General features: G+C 40.8%; 1 protein-coding gene and 1 long non-coding RNA gene across 4 annotated transcripts in view; one reads left to right on the forward strand and one right to left on the reverse strand.

Annotated features, from left to right (window-relative positions):
- LOC311441440 overlaps nucleotides 1-17518 on the reverse strand; it is a 102351-nt gene that overhangs the window by 5188 nt on the left and 79645 nt on the right. For 2 of the 3 annotated variants that reach the window (XR_014695967.1, XR_014695968.1), the window contains exons 3-4: nucleotides 2088-2240; nucleotides 1761-1870 (exon numbers count right to left, since the gene is read on the reverse strand). This is a non-coding gene — a long non-coding RNA (uncharacterized lncRNA). The remainder of the gene's footprint in view (nucleotides 1-1760; nucleotides 1871-2087; nucleotides 2241-17518) is intronic. The other variant, XR_014695969.1, reaches the window with a different exon arrangement.
- Nucleotides 13113-17518, forward strand: part of SPATA16 (spermatogenesis associated 16) — a gene marked incomplete at its 5' end in the record, with an annotated part of 77369 nt that continues 72963 nt past the window's right edge. The window contains 2 exons of the mRNA XM_084529276.1: nucleotides 13113-13358; nucleotides 15218-15832. Of these exons, the coding sequence (XP_084385402.1) occupies nucleotides 13113-13358; nucleotides 15218-15832 (861 nt within the window). The remainder of the gene's footprint in view (nucleotides 13359-15217; nucleotides 15833-17518) is intronic.

Genomic DNA, 17518 nt, shown 5'->3' on the forward strand with positions numbered 1-17518 from the left:
AAGTTGCTCTGATTTAAGTGAGTTCAGCAATTTAGTCTCTTGACAAGTGAATAAGAACCTTACTCAAAACCCTTCTCTGAACCTGTTTTAGAGCTTTTTTCATTTACATCAGTGGAGTTCAGGTGCTGATAAGTATGAAGACACCTTCTCCAGTGGGCCAAGGTGGGAAGAAACTTCTGCTTACACTTGACAGTCTGAGATGCAAGTGGTAAATGCAAGGTTGCAGGGATAGAGATTTCCCTTTGAGACACCTTCCAGCAGGTTAAGTTTCTTCTGTTATAAAAATATTGGGCTGAAAGCATTCACAAGAGCTGAGCTGGAACTCCTATGCCAGGCTGTGCTGTAGAGCATTTATGATTTATTTACCCTGAGTGCATCAAGGAGAGCCCTGGAATACCCCAGTGCACACTCATGCGCTCAGCAAGCTCGATTGCTTGGAGGCGGCCAGTGGTCCACCTCCCAAGCTCTTCGCCAATATAGCTGCTCCTCAGTAGCCCCTGAGGCAAGAAAAGCTGGGCTGAGCTGGCCCAGCACCAGTTTTAGATGGGACTGAAACAGGGTAACTGCAGGAACCGTAACAGTGAGGAGCTGATTACTAAATCTGCTGTGGCTCTGAGTAGGATTTCTGTCTCTGTGTCTCATTTCTGTACCACCATTTTACTGCAAAGCATACTTCTTTTCTCTGTTTTGTCTCTTCAAAAATGTATTTATTGTACGATGAATATGTAATAGGATAATACGGCCCTGATCTCAGATGGCACCATTTAATTTTATTTTAATGATAGTAATAAATGTACTAAGCACAAACAATGTGCTCAATGTAGAAGTAGATTTAATACATTTAACTGGATTTTGAAATTGCTTGTCCGTGAACAGACACCCCTCCTTGTTCAGATCAGAAGTGGCATCTCAGAGGGTACTTTGGACGATGACAGAGTACCTGTCATCCTCATACCAGGCTAAAGAAGAGAAGTAACATTAGGTATCCACTCCAGTCCTGTGAAAGGAATTTTTTTTAGATACTTGGATTTTATTTCATTATGTTTCTATTTCTTCATTTAATTTAATATTATGTTCCAAATCTATTTATCCAAATGCATCTGTTTTATACTTGAGGAAATACAATCTGAAAAGAAAATGTAACTTTTTTCCAGTAAAGTTTGAAGAATGGAAGGCAACTAATTTTAAAATATTGCCACTTAATGTCATCTTCGTTGCTGATAAAACACATGGTAAAGCGTTTTCAGTAATCACCTCAAGAAAGAAAACAGAGCTTTCCTGAGCTAATGAATTGAGATATTTATTTATTTATAGGATATTCATCATCATAATTCCTTTGTGTTTTGCAGATATTAGTAAGTCAATCCATGCACCACTGAAAAGTAAAGTCTTATTAGCTCTGTGAGGCCCAGGAACCACATGGTCTGCCTGTACTTACCACAGAGATGCATGTGAAGTATAATTAGAATGGGGAAAAATCGTTGTTATTATTACAGTATCCAAACAATAAAACCTCCCTATCTCATTCAATATTGCTAACCTTAAACGTTAAACATCCTCAGGCAGGCAACCAGCAACATCTAAACAGATCAGAATGATTTTATTATTTTTTTTAACAAATACATTCTTTGATTTCTTTTCTTTTGGTTCCTGAGCCTTTACATGATACTTGAGTTATATTTCCAAGCCTTTTTCTGCAGCCATGTGGGCTAGAGACATTATTTTAAAATAAAAATTGAGATTGTCATCTAATTGCATACCTTCTAGAAGGCGAGTTGTAAGCAGCATGCTAAATAAGATGAAGTCTGTTGTATTTCAGGGTGGGCACACCGCTCATTCTGTAGTTGCATTGTTTACAGGAATTATAATACTGTAATACATTACATTAAGAATCAATAAATGAAGTATTTTATTAGATACATTCCCTTTATAATGCCTATTTCTTAAATTTTTTTCTTTTTTTTTTTTTTTCCTCCTGTGCACATTGGTAGCATTACCAGGATATCTATACCAAGGCTTACAAAACTATTTAGGAAATATAGATGAAATATTGTGGCAATATTATTCAAATGCAACTAGAGACAAACCTTTTTGGGCAGAGATTTCTGTACAGATGTAAGGCTGAGTCCTTCAAAGTGCTTGCATTGGTTTCTCTTTGCTCTGACAAACTCACTGGAGCTTTTAGCAACTGACTGAAATGGCAAGTCAGGCCAACAATCAGGAGGATCCAAGTATCACTGCTGTTTTGAAAGAATACACAGAAAATTCAATATGAACTGTATTGCTGCATTCAGCATTTCCTTATTACATCGTAAGCCCTGGCCCTGTAACTGCTTGTTTGTATGTCTAATGTTATGTGGCTCTGTGAGCCTACTTGCTTCCATAAAATTAAGATGCTGCATGTGTGTGTTTGCAGGACCGTGACCATGAGGAATACTTGCTCAATGCAATAACTACCGGTTGAAAAACAAAATAAAAATCAACTCTAATTGTGCCCATTTAAATTCAAACATTGAAAAATAGTTTAAGTATGGTATTTCAGAATGTAAATTTTATAAAAAGTCTGAAGATTTTAGGATTCTGTTAGCTCTTTAGTCCCTCTGTAACGAGGCTATTACACAGCATCACTCCGATTGATGTTGAAAATAATGCAGCTGCAAGAGCAGCTGCAGCAAGATTTCACAGAAGCCAGGATGCAAAGCAGGCCCTGCTTAAAGTCCCTGGCTTTAGTTTTATTTTTTCTTCCTATTTATTTATTAGCTTAATTCCAGCATCCTCTAAAATGACACCTTACTGAGAATAACTGAGGGTTAAAGCTTTAATGGCTTTACTTAGCCTCACAAATGAAAAACCTGGAGTTTGCTGTCTTCTGCAATCCTGAGTCACTCCGACAGCAGCAAATGCTGCTTTTGCAAAATGAACAATTCGGGGTTGTTCAACATTAAGACACTAACAGTCAGGAAAACAGAGCATCAAAAAGAAGGAAAGATACATTGCAGTTAGGGATATGGGTATACAGGAGCATCTTTGTGCTTTTTGTATTTAAATGGATATTTATGCCTCTGGGCAGGAGGTGACAAACTGCTGGGCTGCCACCTCAAAACTCTTGGCTGCCATGTGGCTTGCAGGCAGGTACAGAGGATGGTGCAGGTCCAGCACCCATCCCTCTGTTTTCTTTTCACAACATATTGAGGGTATGAACAGCAATTAATTGCAGCAGCAAAGTGCTGGTCCCTGGGCAAACCCAGATTTTAGTGATCTCAAAGGAATTTGTCACCATCCTCACCCTATTTCCTAACCCTCCACCTGGGAAGGACAACTGACACCTTGGTTCTTCTTGGTTCTGTGAAATTAGGGAAAAAAGAATGTTATATGATTTTGAAACAAAGTTTCACACATAATGTAAAAGCAAGATGAATAAGTCGCATCATTTGGTCTTCCATAGCCACCTTGAAAGACCTTCAGAAGAACCATTCCCAGAACCATTTACAGTAACAGACGATACAAAGAAGCCAAGCTTCATTCACCTTCCAAATCTGAGTGCACAGAAACCCATTAATTCAACAGATTGGGTTTCTGGCCAAAAGTAGCCTGTAGTCAGGACACACAGCAATTGTAAACCTATGCTTTGCTTTAAATCTAAATGTTGGAGCAAACAGAATGCCTTGGAAGATCCCTGCTAATGGCAAAGATCACACTGTGGTGTTCACATCCCAGGTGTAGCCCTGCCAAACACTACAAACTTTTCCTGGCAAAATCAGCTGAATAAAAGGAACAGATACAGTCGTCTTTCAACTGACGTACCATGGTCAGCCACCTTACTACAAGTTAGAATTCAGGTTGCAATATCGTGCATCCATTGAAGCCTTGCGGAATTTTCTCAGGAAGGTCATAAAATAAAACAGTAGAGTAGCGAAACTTAAAGGTTACAAAAGCATGGGCTACGGAATCAGCATTACTCTGTGATAGCGCTGGCTTCAGTCCAGGTGTGGTTTATAGGAAATAAAGGCGAGAACCAACCACATATTTTATAAAATGAACAAAAACAGGTCAGAATCAATTGTTGGATCAGGATTTTTTTGCTGTTTCCCAGTGGCCAACAGCTGCCACTGGATTTCCCTTGGCTGTCACAGCTCTTATAAAGCCGTGTTGCTGCACATAAGCATGTCAGAGGTTTGCTCACGCATCTCCAATGGGAAATTTGCACCTATAGTACTTATGCTGTGTACATTTCTGCTCATTGAGGGAAGGAAAATAATTTTCCTACCATTCTTGAGGCACTTCAAGGTTAAAATTCATATTGACAAAAATAATGCCGCAGAGGTAATAAACATTCACAGAGATTAAAAAGTTGAACAAAAGGCATTCTTTTTTCCCATTGGAAAATGAAGACACCAAACTAAAAGAAGAATTTAAAACCAGAAGCCATACTAAGAACCTAAAAGGTGTCAAAGCAAAAGAACTGCCTTGAATGTTAATCTGAGCTATTTCAGCCAGTCCTTTTCCACAACCTTTTCTTTCCTGCTAACTTTTATGTTACAGCTCTATTGGCCGTACAAAGTTGGTGAATTGAAGCTCTGCCTGTCAGGAGCTCTCATCTCTGCGTGCTTTAGCTCTCAGTTGTTACTGGGTTTGCTTCAGCTGCCACTGTTAAACCATTACATGTCAAATTACAAAGCAATTAGGGGTGGCATGCATGGCTGTAATGCGAGGGTTAAAAAAGTTCCAGAAACCCTAACTCTAAATTTTCTAGGTTTGTAATGATGACTTTGGAAAGTATTAAAATACATTTTTAATGAATATAATCCTCAAATTACTGGCATGTGCTTCTCCTGGTGTCATGTAAGTTTTTTTAATCTTTCTGTCTTTCTCTTCTTCCTTCCTCCCAGGCTTCTTTTGCCTAGGAATACTTAAAATTCATTATTCCACACTGTGAGAAATGGAATAAGCATAACTTGACTATTTGCTAAAGCAGCTAGTGAAATCAGGAGGTGGATAGATAAACTCCGAGCGCTTTATCATAAATTCTGACCCTTAAATTTTGCCTAGGTCTGCGTGTGTATCTCAGAAGAAACCCCTTGGAGGTATACCATCAGCATAAGGCAACTGCAGCACTGCTCTGCAGAGGATGGGTCACTGATAGCTGCCACCGTTGGGCCCTTAATCCAGAGCCAGGGAGGAACTGGTGCTGAGCTATGGCTAACTCTTTTAATATCTCTGCTTAATATCTCTGCCTCCCAGTGGGACCCATAGTATTTAATTACATATCTAATGGGAAATTCAGCCTCACCCTGTGAGATCCTGTGCTCCCTCGGCTTCTCGTACATCGGAGAAGCACTGCACCTCACAGGACTGGTCCTGCCATGAAAATTAATTAGTTTATGCCTGAACAGGGCTTTCAACATACAGATCATTCTGTATGACAGAGTAGCATTGTATAACAGATGGAGATATTCAATTGAATTTTGGAGCCATAAGAAAATTGTTGTCTGTTATTTTTAATCAAGCTGACTCCAAGGCAGATTAGTCCCCGACGATGTCGCTTTGGCTATTTCAACAGTTCTTATTGCCACCAAAAAAAGTTTTTCGCTCTTTCTTATCCTGTGCACCCTGGAGTTTTCACTGCTATACAACCCCATCAATAAAAGCAGCATTAGGTCTCAGGTTAGCCCTTACCTTCAGTGAACAGTAATTGTTAAGACAGCATGTTGCAGGTAAATAGAAAGCCTTGTTGGTCTGGAAAGAAACCTCTCCACTTCACTTGGGGCTTTTTCTTTGATTGGTTGCTTGGTTGGATGTTTTTGGGTTGTTTGGGTTTTTTTTATAAACTACCTGTTTAACCATCACTCACTCACTGCAGGGATATCTGAGTCTAGAAAGAGCTCTGAAAGTTTCAGAGAATTAAGCACCAGTAGTTCTGCATCTCTTTTCATGACATCAGAAAAATCTCAGGTTATAGATGTGCATATGATTTCTTATGCATGAATGCTTCAGTGCCCTCCCACCAGTTATCAGACTCTTTATTAGCCTCCATAACCCAAGCAGAAGAATTCCAATACTGCCTTTAAGGGTCACTTGAGTAGAAGCTTCAAGACAAATTGTATTGCTGGGGTCACAAAAGGTAGCTAACTTGGCAAAAGACAACTTAGTTTTGTTAGCTGAGATATAAAGTTATAGTGTTTGCCTGGTCTTCTCTGCAGGGATGAATTTCTGCTCTTAGGCACCAGTTTGTGCTCCAAAGAACCACCAGCTTCCATGTTTTCAGACTCGCTAAAATCTTTGGGACAGATCAGTGTTAATTTATGCCAGCAGAAGATCTGGACTAGGTCTTTAAAATTTCCCCAATTCTCATTTAAGCTGCAGTCTCCCTGATCCCCTGCTGCAAAGCATCCTCATTACAAAAAGAGCAGGAGGGACTTGCCAGTACTTGCTGTCTGCTGCACAGTTCCATCACCCTGGGCTGTACTCTACTCTTTTTACTCTTTTTCTTCCATTTATTGCTCTTACATTGGAAATCAGATACAACAGTCATAAAGAACAATAGCACCAAAGAAATAAAAGCCACAACAATATGAGAAAAAGGAATTCCAGTTAACGACATCTACCTAGGGAGATTCTCCCTGCAGGGAATGGGAGCAATGCGGGAGGACATTCAGAAGGAAGACAGCCCCTCAGTCCACAAAAATTCACTTTGCATCTTAATGGGATGGCCTGTTTCATCTGATTGTTTCTCAGACCCCGATTCAATGACTTCCTTATCATTTTTGTTCTTTCTCCCTTTTCTTCTTCCCATTCTCATTCCTTCCTCTTCTCCTTATTGCTCCTTTTGGTTGACTGTTGATTTGGGTAGCTTTTTGTGTTACTATTAGGAAAATAAATACTAGCTTTTTGTTTAAGTGGCAAATAAAATGAATGACTTACAAAACTCTAGCACTTGGTGCCAAGTCTCAGTATACCCCAGCTTTATTCTAATTACACAGGTAGCATACCCAAAGGCAAGGATCACTACCAAAGCTATCTTTGTCAAAATGGGATGGTCCTACTTAGGAACTTGGATGCTGCAGCTAATGTTTTCCCAAATAAAACATTACAGGAGGTAGCAGTGGGGTTTTGTTGGTGGTGAACAGAAAATAGCAAAAATGGTAGTTCTCACCTAAAACAGTTATTTTCAGTTAACACAAGTTAAGGAGCAGAACTGCAGGGACTGTGAGGGGACATCTGTCCTAGGTGGTGATCAGTGACTAGAGTTTGGTCTGATCATGGTAACATGGTATAGCTAGAGCAAGAAAAGGATCTGTATCTCCTGCCACATCGCGCTTCCTAAGCATTTGATCTAAGTGCTGTGCAAGGTGTCAGGCCCCTTCCCCGCTGTGGATCTGACAGTTGATATGTTTTGTGCACCACACAATACGTAATGGAAGTGGTTATAGGTCTGCTAATGTCTCCTTTAGGTTTGGGCTTTCCTTGGGTCTGGTCCCACAGGAATGCGATTATTTTGTGAAGTGAAAAGAGCGCTCTCTGCACTGTGAGCTCTCATTGAATTCCTGCCTCGTCCTGGAAACAGGGCTGCCCAGAGCAGCTCTGAGATGCAGACCTCTTAATAGCATGTTGGCAGATCTAATCAAGCCCACAGCACAGTCTGCAGCAACCCTCCTAAACCAAACTTTGCCCCTCTGCACTCGTTCTTTAGAAGTACTCAGCTCCCACCATTTCAAAGCAATCTTTTCAGAAAATCAATAGTTCTTCATCTCCTTCAGAATGAGAGCAAGTAGGACACTTGGACATTTGCTTTGTAATCTCTTCAAAAATTGCTTTCTTGTCTTCCCAACAGAATTAGGAAATATTGCAGTACAAAAAAAAAAAAAAAAAAAATCGAGCTTTTTCAGCACAATGTCTCAGTTCTAGGACCAATCTTTGCATTCCTTTTCATTTAAGGATTACCCTAAGCTCGCTAGTCTGTTTATACCTTAGGCTCACACATACACCCTTGTTCCTCACACAGAGGAATTGTTTGTTCTCACAACTCCACTTTTCAGGAGCCTGCTGCAGAAACCTTTACCATTTTAAAATTTCCGTTTTCTCTCCGTCTTCACTCTCGGCATCCCTTTAGCTATGAAAATGAACCACTCTGCTCCTGCAGTGCTGAGCTGCCGAATCCAATCGAGGAAGGCTGGCCAGGCTTCACATCCCTGTCAGACACAGTGTTGACCTTTTTTTCCTAATTGACAATGCGGGGCTTTGTGCTAATAGGATGACATCATTACGCCAAGCTGAAATGCTCTCCCTGCTGTCTCTTTTGTTTCTCAGTATTTTTCTCCCACACTTTTAGAGGAAGTATTTCACTAGGAGGGAGTGTAAGGAAGACAGTTACACAGTGCCTAAAAAACATGCAGAAAACATCCTCAATTTGTCTCTCTTCATTTTCCCTTAGTCACACTACTTACCCACCACATATCCCGAGTCCCCACCATGCACTGTATCTTCCTTTTCCTTCCTCCAGGTTGTCAGTTGATCACTGATGTTTCTCGTCTGTATTCGCTTTGCCTGACTGCCCTGAGATATGCTGCTGGGGAGATTTGGGTTCCTTCTTGATTTTAAATTATAATTGTAGTTGTTAGCTTGCTGTCCTTTGACAGCTCTCATTTTATTCGTACAATATGTTAACAAAATCCTTGAGCATCCCCATAGCAGTAAATAGTTAATTGAGGTCTCTAACTTTGTGTGGAACTGTTGGCAGTTAACTTCTGCTGTGGTACTCAAAATTACAACATTTTAAAATAATGTTTTAAAGAACACATGGAGGGGAAAAAGCCCCAAAGCAATGGAAAATATTAAGATCTTTTTTTAACTCTCATGAGATTGGCTAACCCATTTCAGCGAGTCCTACAACCTATTAAAATACTGCCTTAAAACTTTAAAAAATGTGCCTTGGTGCTGGTTATAGATTGACAGCAATGAGGCAAACCATACAGTACTGGCTAAGCCAAGGAACCAGATAAATACACATGCTATGATGGAGAAGACAGCAAGGGCAGGAATTTCCCAGCCTTGCCTATCCAGTCCCATCTCTCCTGTGGCTGACATGTTAGGTGCCACTAACTCGTGGTATGTGCTTCTAGCCTGCTTCAGTGCCTCATGAAATGGATTCACTCAGATCCCAGGTACTTCTGTGGATCTGTTTACCCCAAGCTGCTCTAGTCTGCACGGGAATGCCCCAGGAGCACTGATTCGGAGAGCTGCAGCAAGAGCAGGTTAGGGCAGTGTTGGCCAGCCAGGAGAAGCAGCCTCTGAAACCACTCGTGCTGGCTCTCCAGGAGCATGGCTGTATAGATCCTTGTTTAAAGAAAGGCAAGCAGGAAAGAGACTACAGACAAGACATACAGTGAAGAAGGGAAAGGATTCATGAGGGAGAGGAAGGAGATTCCATTGCTACTCAAGATTATCTAGAGCTGGCAGGAATAGGGATTTACTGTTGATGACAACATCATTAACATACATTGTCAAAATTTCTCTTGATTATTTTAATCTAGTTTTCCCATATCTTTGTGCAAATTATCCTTAAAGAGATATTAAGTATTTTAACCAGAATTTGTCCCTTACATTCTGTTTCTGTCATTTCTACCTTCAACGTTAGTTAACTTGCATAAGCTATTCCTGGCAATAGAAGGAAACGGACTTTATATGGTAAGCCTAAGCCTTTGCATATGAGCACCTAGTGAGCTGGCTGTCTGATAGCTGTGAGCAGTAATTATTAACACAGTTTAATATTTCTCTTCTGTCTATAGGCTAATGAGATTAGTGCTCTGTTGTACTCAGTACCACGTAAACAATTAATAAGTGAGTTTCAGCCTCAAAGACCAATTAGAGTAATATGGTTAAATCCCTGCAAACTACTCTGAATAAAACACTGTTTCCCTTGCCAAATTTCAGCCCAGAGTCCAATTTATTATTATTATTTTTATAAACAGGTTAAATATAGTGAGTGAAAATAGTGTTTAGAGTGGAAATGCTGACAAAACCTTTACTGCGGCAATGTGGACAATGCAGCTGTAATAATGGCAAGTGTGCCCTTATCACAGCAAGAAAAATGTAAGGAGTTCTGATTTTGCACTGAATGAGCCATTACTTATGTCTATCACGAAGAAATAAGAGTACTGAACAAAAAAAGATACATTAAGGCTTTTTTTTTTTTTTTTCTCCAAAAGAAAACTAAAAATAAAAAAGATCAGATGTGACTCAGGCTTTCAAACAATAAAAATAGCAAGATGAAAGAACTAGGTTGCTTCATTGCCTAAAGAAATGGCTAGAATCTTAAAAAGTCTGAAACCTGATTGTGAGAGACTCACTTTATGGGCTGCTAAGAAGGTGCTGACCTTCGTCATCAATAGATTGTCTGAGCCTTTGTGGTATTCAGCAGTAAAGGAAGTGCTTAAAAAGTCATCCTGCTGAAAGATGGACTGAAAAAATCTCCGGTTCAGATCTCAGCATAGCTGTTGTCAGTGCACATGCTCATTCAGAAAGTCTGTCTGTAAATCTAATACAGATAAATCTTGCTTCATTTCTAAGTGATAAAACTGGAGCATCCTCACCTTAGAGATGGATCAGGATATCTGGAATTCAATTTAAGTGAAATTATTATAGAGGAGGGCAACTAATGACCTATCTGTTGTGGGGCTTTGGATGTGTTTTGTTATAGTACTATATTTTTCTGTCTGTACTAAAGGACATTGAAGAAGTGGGATAACACTTGTACAAGTACCAGTGGTATAATTTTCTTATGCTTGTTCCATAGTTTTGGATGCATTTTTGCCTCTTCCAACATTTGCACTGAAATGAACTGTAGCAGATGACTGCCCTGTGATTTCAAGTGGTCTTCTGGGAGAAAAAGACTATTACGGATAAAAGAGTTCAGTTCCTATAACTTTCTGGAAAAGTCTCATCACTGTCTTAGTAGTCCACTAATACGGCAGTTGTCATTACAAGTATCTTTTGTAACACGAACTAGCCCAGGTGGGGAACCAGGCTAGGACAACTACACCACAGCTGGTACTCAAATGAGCTCACTGATAGACACACACAGGATGTCTTTGCACAAAGCGTGTGCTGCAGACAGTCGTGCCCTGGCTGAAAAATATTGTGACGGTATCCTCTAGAAACTGTACATCATCGAATGGTCACAGCAGAGAGCACAAAATGCTGATGATCACTAATGACTTCTGGGACAGCCGGTGAGGTACAGGCAGCCCATCCTGGTCAAGGCAGCCTGTACCTGGCTGCAGCTGAAGTAAAAACAAAACGAATGACAGCAGAGATTTCTGCCAGTTCTGATATAGGCTAGGAGGAGATTATTTCTGTCTCCAGATCTGATGCCTAATCTGTCAAATGCCTTTGTAAGGCATTTAAGGGGCACATTCAACAACAGAGTATGATGGGTCCACTTTGGCTGCTGTCAAACGGCCAGCGTAAGGAACATAGTTCAGAGTAAAATACATGATCATCAAGTTCCCTTGCTGCATCCTAGCTTCTGTACCATCCCCTTAAACTTCCAAACCATGTAAATGTATGGTCCAGTATGCCAACACTGGGAAATGTGCGAGCTGGACCACCACTTGCTCCTCAGAGATCCCTCTGTGCTAAAATCCCTCCTGGAGCTTTCTGCTTCCTCTGGACCCTCTGCCTTAAAAAGCAACCATGATCCTCAGAAACAGTGCCTTATGTTGTCATCTGAAGGATTTCACCAAAATCAGGAAACAGACCTTTTTCTGAAGACCAGCCTCACAGAACTCATATCCAAAAGAGCTATTCATGACAATGCAATTGTCCAGCTTCAAGGCAGCCTATTCCCTCTGAGAGAACAAATTCCTTTCTCCTACCACTGCACTTAAATCAATGCTGAATGTAACCCAGGGGTTCAGCCTTGCTATATGCAGATTCAGGAAGACCGTTATATGCAGTCTTCAGTGTTTAGAAAGGTTTTACTTCACAGCTATAAGGGCAAAAGCTTTTTTTTTTGTTGAAATCAAAGTTTAAATTCTGAAGGAAAAAGGGATCATCAAAGAACTGGCAAAGAATTTAACAACTAGGTGCCAGCTGAAGTGCCAGCGTGATTTATCAGCAGGTTCTTCTCTAATCTGATCTGAGATAATAGGAGAAGGTGTTGAAAGCAGAATAAAACTAGATACAGAACAAAAAGCATAAGGAATAGGGTTCACAAGATCATGCATGTGAGGAAGTTTACATTATCTAGTAGGCAGGCCGCTCTCCCCAAGAAGGTTTCCTCAGCCATATGGGGAAAACAACAGACAAAACCAGAAGATTTTCAAAGATGAATGATCTTACATTTTTCCTTTTACATATATTTTTTCATGTAAGCCTCTCCATTTGAAGCTATATGGTTTCCTCACTGCCAGACCCAACAAAATACGTAGCTGTAGAAGCTGGCAGGGCCATGGACAGAGGTCTCCTGGCAAAAATTAAGCCTCAAGTATGCAGAAAGCTGGACTTGCTTGTGACTGAAGAGGGAGATCATTCCTGACAGCTCACAAGTTTAAGTAGTTTCCTTCTGACTACAGCACTAAACTGTCTATCTGCATAGTGATTCATTAGAAGCATTTTACAGTAAACGCTTCCAAAATAAAAAACAGACGTTTTAACAAAAGTCTCAGGAAAATACTTAACTGACAAAGATAATGATTTTCTAAAAGCTTTTCTCTAGAAGTGTTTTCTTTTTATTGAGGCAATGATTAAAGTGAGCCTGCCTGAGTTACAACGTGCCTCCATTGCACAACCCAGTCATGTTAATCAGCTCGAACACCTAAAAACACAATAGGAGCAGTATAAATCCACTTGATACAGCAAAGTTCATTTCAGGTGTTTGTCCACTGGAGAAATGTCCATTAAGTGATTACCTGAACATATTTCACTGATTGAGCTCTGCTTTCTTTATTCCATGGCAAATTATTTTGATCTTCTTAAGGCAGTCTCATAGCAATCAGCTTGGTCCAGACAAATTCACTTTCACACTGATATCAGCCCCCCAATCAGATATAGGGCTTTGCCTTTGTAAGCTTCCTCATGAGTAGAAGAGGCCATTAATTGGCCTTGAGGGCTCCATGGTGCAACGTGTCTGCTCAGAGGAAAATTCCTGCAAACTTGTATCTGATGTCAGCCCTGAAATCTCATTTTCCAGTGAGCATCCCACCCAAGAGGCTGTGAGAGACCTGCACTGCCCCATAGGCACTGGGATAGCCATACACTGCAGGAGGTACATTGCAGGCCCATGTGTGACAGTTGTGCTGGCACAACGTGGCACCAAGATTAACAGGCTCATCCCTCAGCTGGTCCTGGGGCTGGCTGGAGTATCTCTGCTCCACTGCACAGTGGAGATAAATCATAATTCCCTAAATTACTTGGTGCTGAAGCCAGTACTGGAAAATGAGGCTTCCAATCTTTAGGCTGTGCTATGGTTTGTTTTAAAAAGGGATTGAGTGTCTAACAAACAGGTAAAATTGCTGCCAGATGCAAGTACATTAGCCTTTTCCAGCTGCTTTACTGCTGCCATTCAAAATAGTTTGCTATAAATATGATTCCTTTGAGCTCTATTCTGACAAGTGCAGAGCACTATCTGAGAAGGGCCGCTGGTTTTCCATCCCCACTGAACTCAGTAGGAGTTGTGATTGCTCAGCATATCACTGAAAAAAGTCCTCTGAAATTACCTTAAATCACACAATTATCCCCTCACCTCTCGCTCTGTCTCTGGCAGTCATGGAAAGAGGAATAAGTTTCTCCACAGGCAGTTCTGCTGCGGTCAAGTTCTCAGCCTGGTGGTTGTGAACAAATGTCAAAAGCAGTGCATTCCCCGCTTTGGGGGCCAGTGATGTTCCCGGCAGCAGTCCGGCTTAGCCAGGGCAGCAGAACCGGGGTAAAAACATGAGAAAGAGTTGAAACCTTATTTATACCAGAATTCCATATCCACTTCTCATCTAGCTTAAAATGCCTTCATCTCTTTCCTTTTCCCCCTTCTGTATGTTTCTGCCCAATGCCCATTGCCCTAAACAGTAGAGAGTCATTGTGCCACAGTGTACAGAATATATTCTGGCAGCTTTTATGAGTCCAATAGTGCACATTGTATGGCCTTCACTAAAACTTAGCAAGTTGCTCAGTGTTTAAAATCTGTTTATGGCTGAAGAGAAATGCATGTATTATGTATCTTTCCCTTGTACAATCTGTACCCGTAGTTAAGTGCATTAAACCGGTGCTAAACGTATGGAGGTCTGTTAAACAATAACACGAGGTTAAAGGCTGAGTGCTTATGCTTAACAAACCATTCTGAAAGACGCTCATGATTAAAGCTATTTACAATTACACTTTTCATTACTAATGGAAAAACTAAGAAGAAAAATACCCGTGCCTCCCACCTTGTCACTATGAAGTCAGCAGAGGCAGAAGAAAATCAAAATTTCCTTTGAATTTGAGCACAATTAAGAGTTTACAGTGCAGATCAAGTCACCTTTCCTTTTGCACAGGAAATGCTTGAGAAGAGCCTTGTGGATTTGATTCTGCATCTTGTACCAGTCTGAAGCCACTGCCAGCTCCCCGAATTGAGAGTTGAGCTGCTATCTACTGCGGGAGGCTTCCTAGCAGCAACATGCCAGTGTCCTTTGCAGACAATTCATAAAGAATGGCTTTGAAACCCAAATCCGGATCTGAATTTGGTTCAAATGCAGCTGAAGCTAGGATCCCACTTTGAGCCTGTGTCCCTTTGGAATGTAACCGAAGTGCCTGATTTGTAAACACTCCTCTCTGGCCCCGGCGACTGTGCTCAGCAGCTCTTGAAAATCAGGCCACAGTGATTTTTTGCACCCCATAACAACATATAACACAAGTCAATCAGTCACAGGTTTTTGTTCGTTTCTTCTTCTTTTTTCCCTTAAGAGTAAAAGCTGGATTTTCTCTTCTTGCTGTACATGTAACAAATTGATGCACCAGCATGACCCCACATAAACAAACAACCATTATCAAGAGTATTTAAAATGCCTTAAACCCTTATGCTATATAAGAAGGTAATTGCAGTGAGCCTGCTATGCTATGTGCTACATCCTGAAGAGCTTCCACTCACAATGGTGCCTACAATGTGCTGAGAGGAGAAAGCATTTGCACAGGGTTTTTTGGCTTTGTGGTGTTTGAGTGTTTTTAACTTTTCTGCATTTTCTCCTAGGACTCTTTCTTTGCTGAAGTTATGGAACCAGGAAGCAACTTTGACTTTCAAAAATATTTCTTAAGCGCAAGTGGCTGGAATGAAACCTCTCAGCAAAACCATGCTAACAAGGAGCCAAACGTAGTGGCAAACAAATTGAATGATATTCCAGAAGCACCACAAGAGGTCAAAAAGCACCTTCGAGATGTAGCAGTAGAAAGTATGGAGAGAATAAAAACGGCAGAGATAAAGAAGGAAAACCAAAGTAATGATGCAGACAGAGCAAGCCGTAAACGGAAATCAGAAACCAATGAAAAACTCACTGCGAAGAAAGAAGCGGCGATGTTAGAGCCTGGCAATCGGCTAATCCCGGCTCCTCTGTCTCACATTCCTCTAAAAACCCTGCTGGACATCGAAATGAAATTGGTCTATATTGACGAGGAGGAGATTTCCTTCGAGTTCGCTGAGGTGGCGATGCCTGCAGGCCGCCGATCAGCTCGCCGTGGCTGTGCCATGAGTGCGCCGAGCGTGCCGCGGGTCGACAAGCAGCTGCAGGTGGCCCTGTGGGATGCCAGCGATCGCTACAGGCAGAAGAACTACGCAGTGGCAGCAGCTCAGTTCGCCACGGCGCTGGAGGTACGAGGTGCTAGGGAGATCACAGTGCAAATGAGAGGCTGTAATCGTGCCGACTAGGTGTCACTGTATCAAAAGGAACAAGGCGCACAAGCCTGGAATGCACCTGGTTTAATACAAATCTTGAGATGCGATTTCATGTGAAATCTGACAATTAAGACCTATAAATAAATCATAGCAGGTGAGGAACTGAACCTGCTATGATTTTGGCCTGAACCAAGAAAAAACCCCTCGGGTGATTTTTGTTTTAATCTAGGCCTTCAACTCTAGTTATACTTTATGAAAGAAATATAAAACATATAGGGAGAAAAAAAAAAAAAAAAAAAAAAAAAAGAAGAAAAAAAAAAGCTCTTCTTTTTAATCCTATCTCTATTAGGGTCAAACCATGTCTCCTTAATCAGGAGAGTTCCTACCATATGAGTTCCCACAGTATCCCAGCTATCCATGCACTACTGGACGAAATGAAATGTTTAACCCTTTGTTTAAAGAAAAGGTCTGGTTTTGCTCCTTTTTCCCTACAGCAATTCCATCATCCACTTCCATCATCCATTTCCCTCTTTTTCCCTAAAGCCAGTAGATGGCCACTAGATTTGTACAGAAATTCTTCTATTTCTACATGAGAAAGGACCAGTCCAGCAGTGAGCAACCCCTCTGGACTCAGCCAGCTTTTTCTTTCTGCAGCTGAGAACTAAAATCTGTTTTGTTTTGTTTTGTTTTTATGGAAAGAAGGATCTCTTGGCTGCCGCAGACACTACAGAAATAATATGACCTTGGCCATGGTCTTTGAAACTAGATCAAAGATTTTCATGACTTTCTATCTTTAAGTGCTCTAACTTGAGCTGTCCTAAATTGATCTGTCCTTCAATAAGTGATGTTTCTATGTTTGCAAAAGCAGAGCTCTTTCCAATTTCAGGCTGAGCCTCCAGAAAGGAGGCATCTGAAAACCTTTGACACTTTCAAAAATCTTATCCAGCCTTGAATTTTATCAGTATAACGCGAGAAGAAAAGAATAAAAGAGGGAGTTCCCAGGACTCTGGCAAGGTTGCAATTAATTCTGTGAGGGGAGGGAGGGAAAGGAGGTGCAGGAACCCCCAACAGGTGGGTCACAGTTGCATCCACCAGCCTCCTGTTTCCTGGAAGCCAGAGTGAGCAGCATTTACAGTAAAACTGATTGTCCAAAGTTGTATCATTATTCCCAGATTTCTCTAGTGCTGCTAATCTCAGTTAATTATATTGGAAATCCCTTGCATTATGACCATGTAATTCATAATGTGCCAGGAGAAGTCATGGTTCATAATAATCGCATAATGGGCAAGGACTTAGATGTAATCAGATTTTAGTTACCCTGTCGTGTTTCCATAATGCTGCTATAAAACTGACATAATCACAAAAAAGCACCAGTTATTTAAACTTTATCAGATTGACATCCAGTATCTTTCTCTCTCTCCCTCTCTTTTTTTAAACAATGTAAGATTACAAAAATTGGATTACAATTGCTGGGAACAGACTATGATAAACTGTTTGCTTGTGTGCAGAATGAAATTTAACAGTGGCATCAGACTCTCAATTTTTAGTAAAGTGAAACCCGTTAAATAGTAGCACTCTGCAGCCAAAGGCTGCTTTCAAAGAGGTAGCATCAGAGCATTTTGAAAACCGTATCTCCAAGAGCATAGCTGTCTAATAAACCTT

The sequence above is a fragment of the Aythya ferina genome (assembly GCF_964211825.1).
Source record: "Aythya ferina genome assembly, chromosome: 9".
Classification (NCBI taxonomy): Eukaryota; Metazoa; Chordata; class Aves; order Anseriformes; family Anatidae; genus Aythya; species Aythya ferina.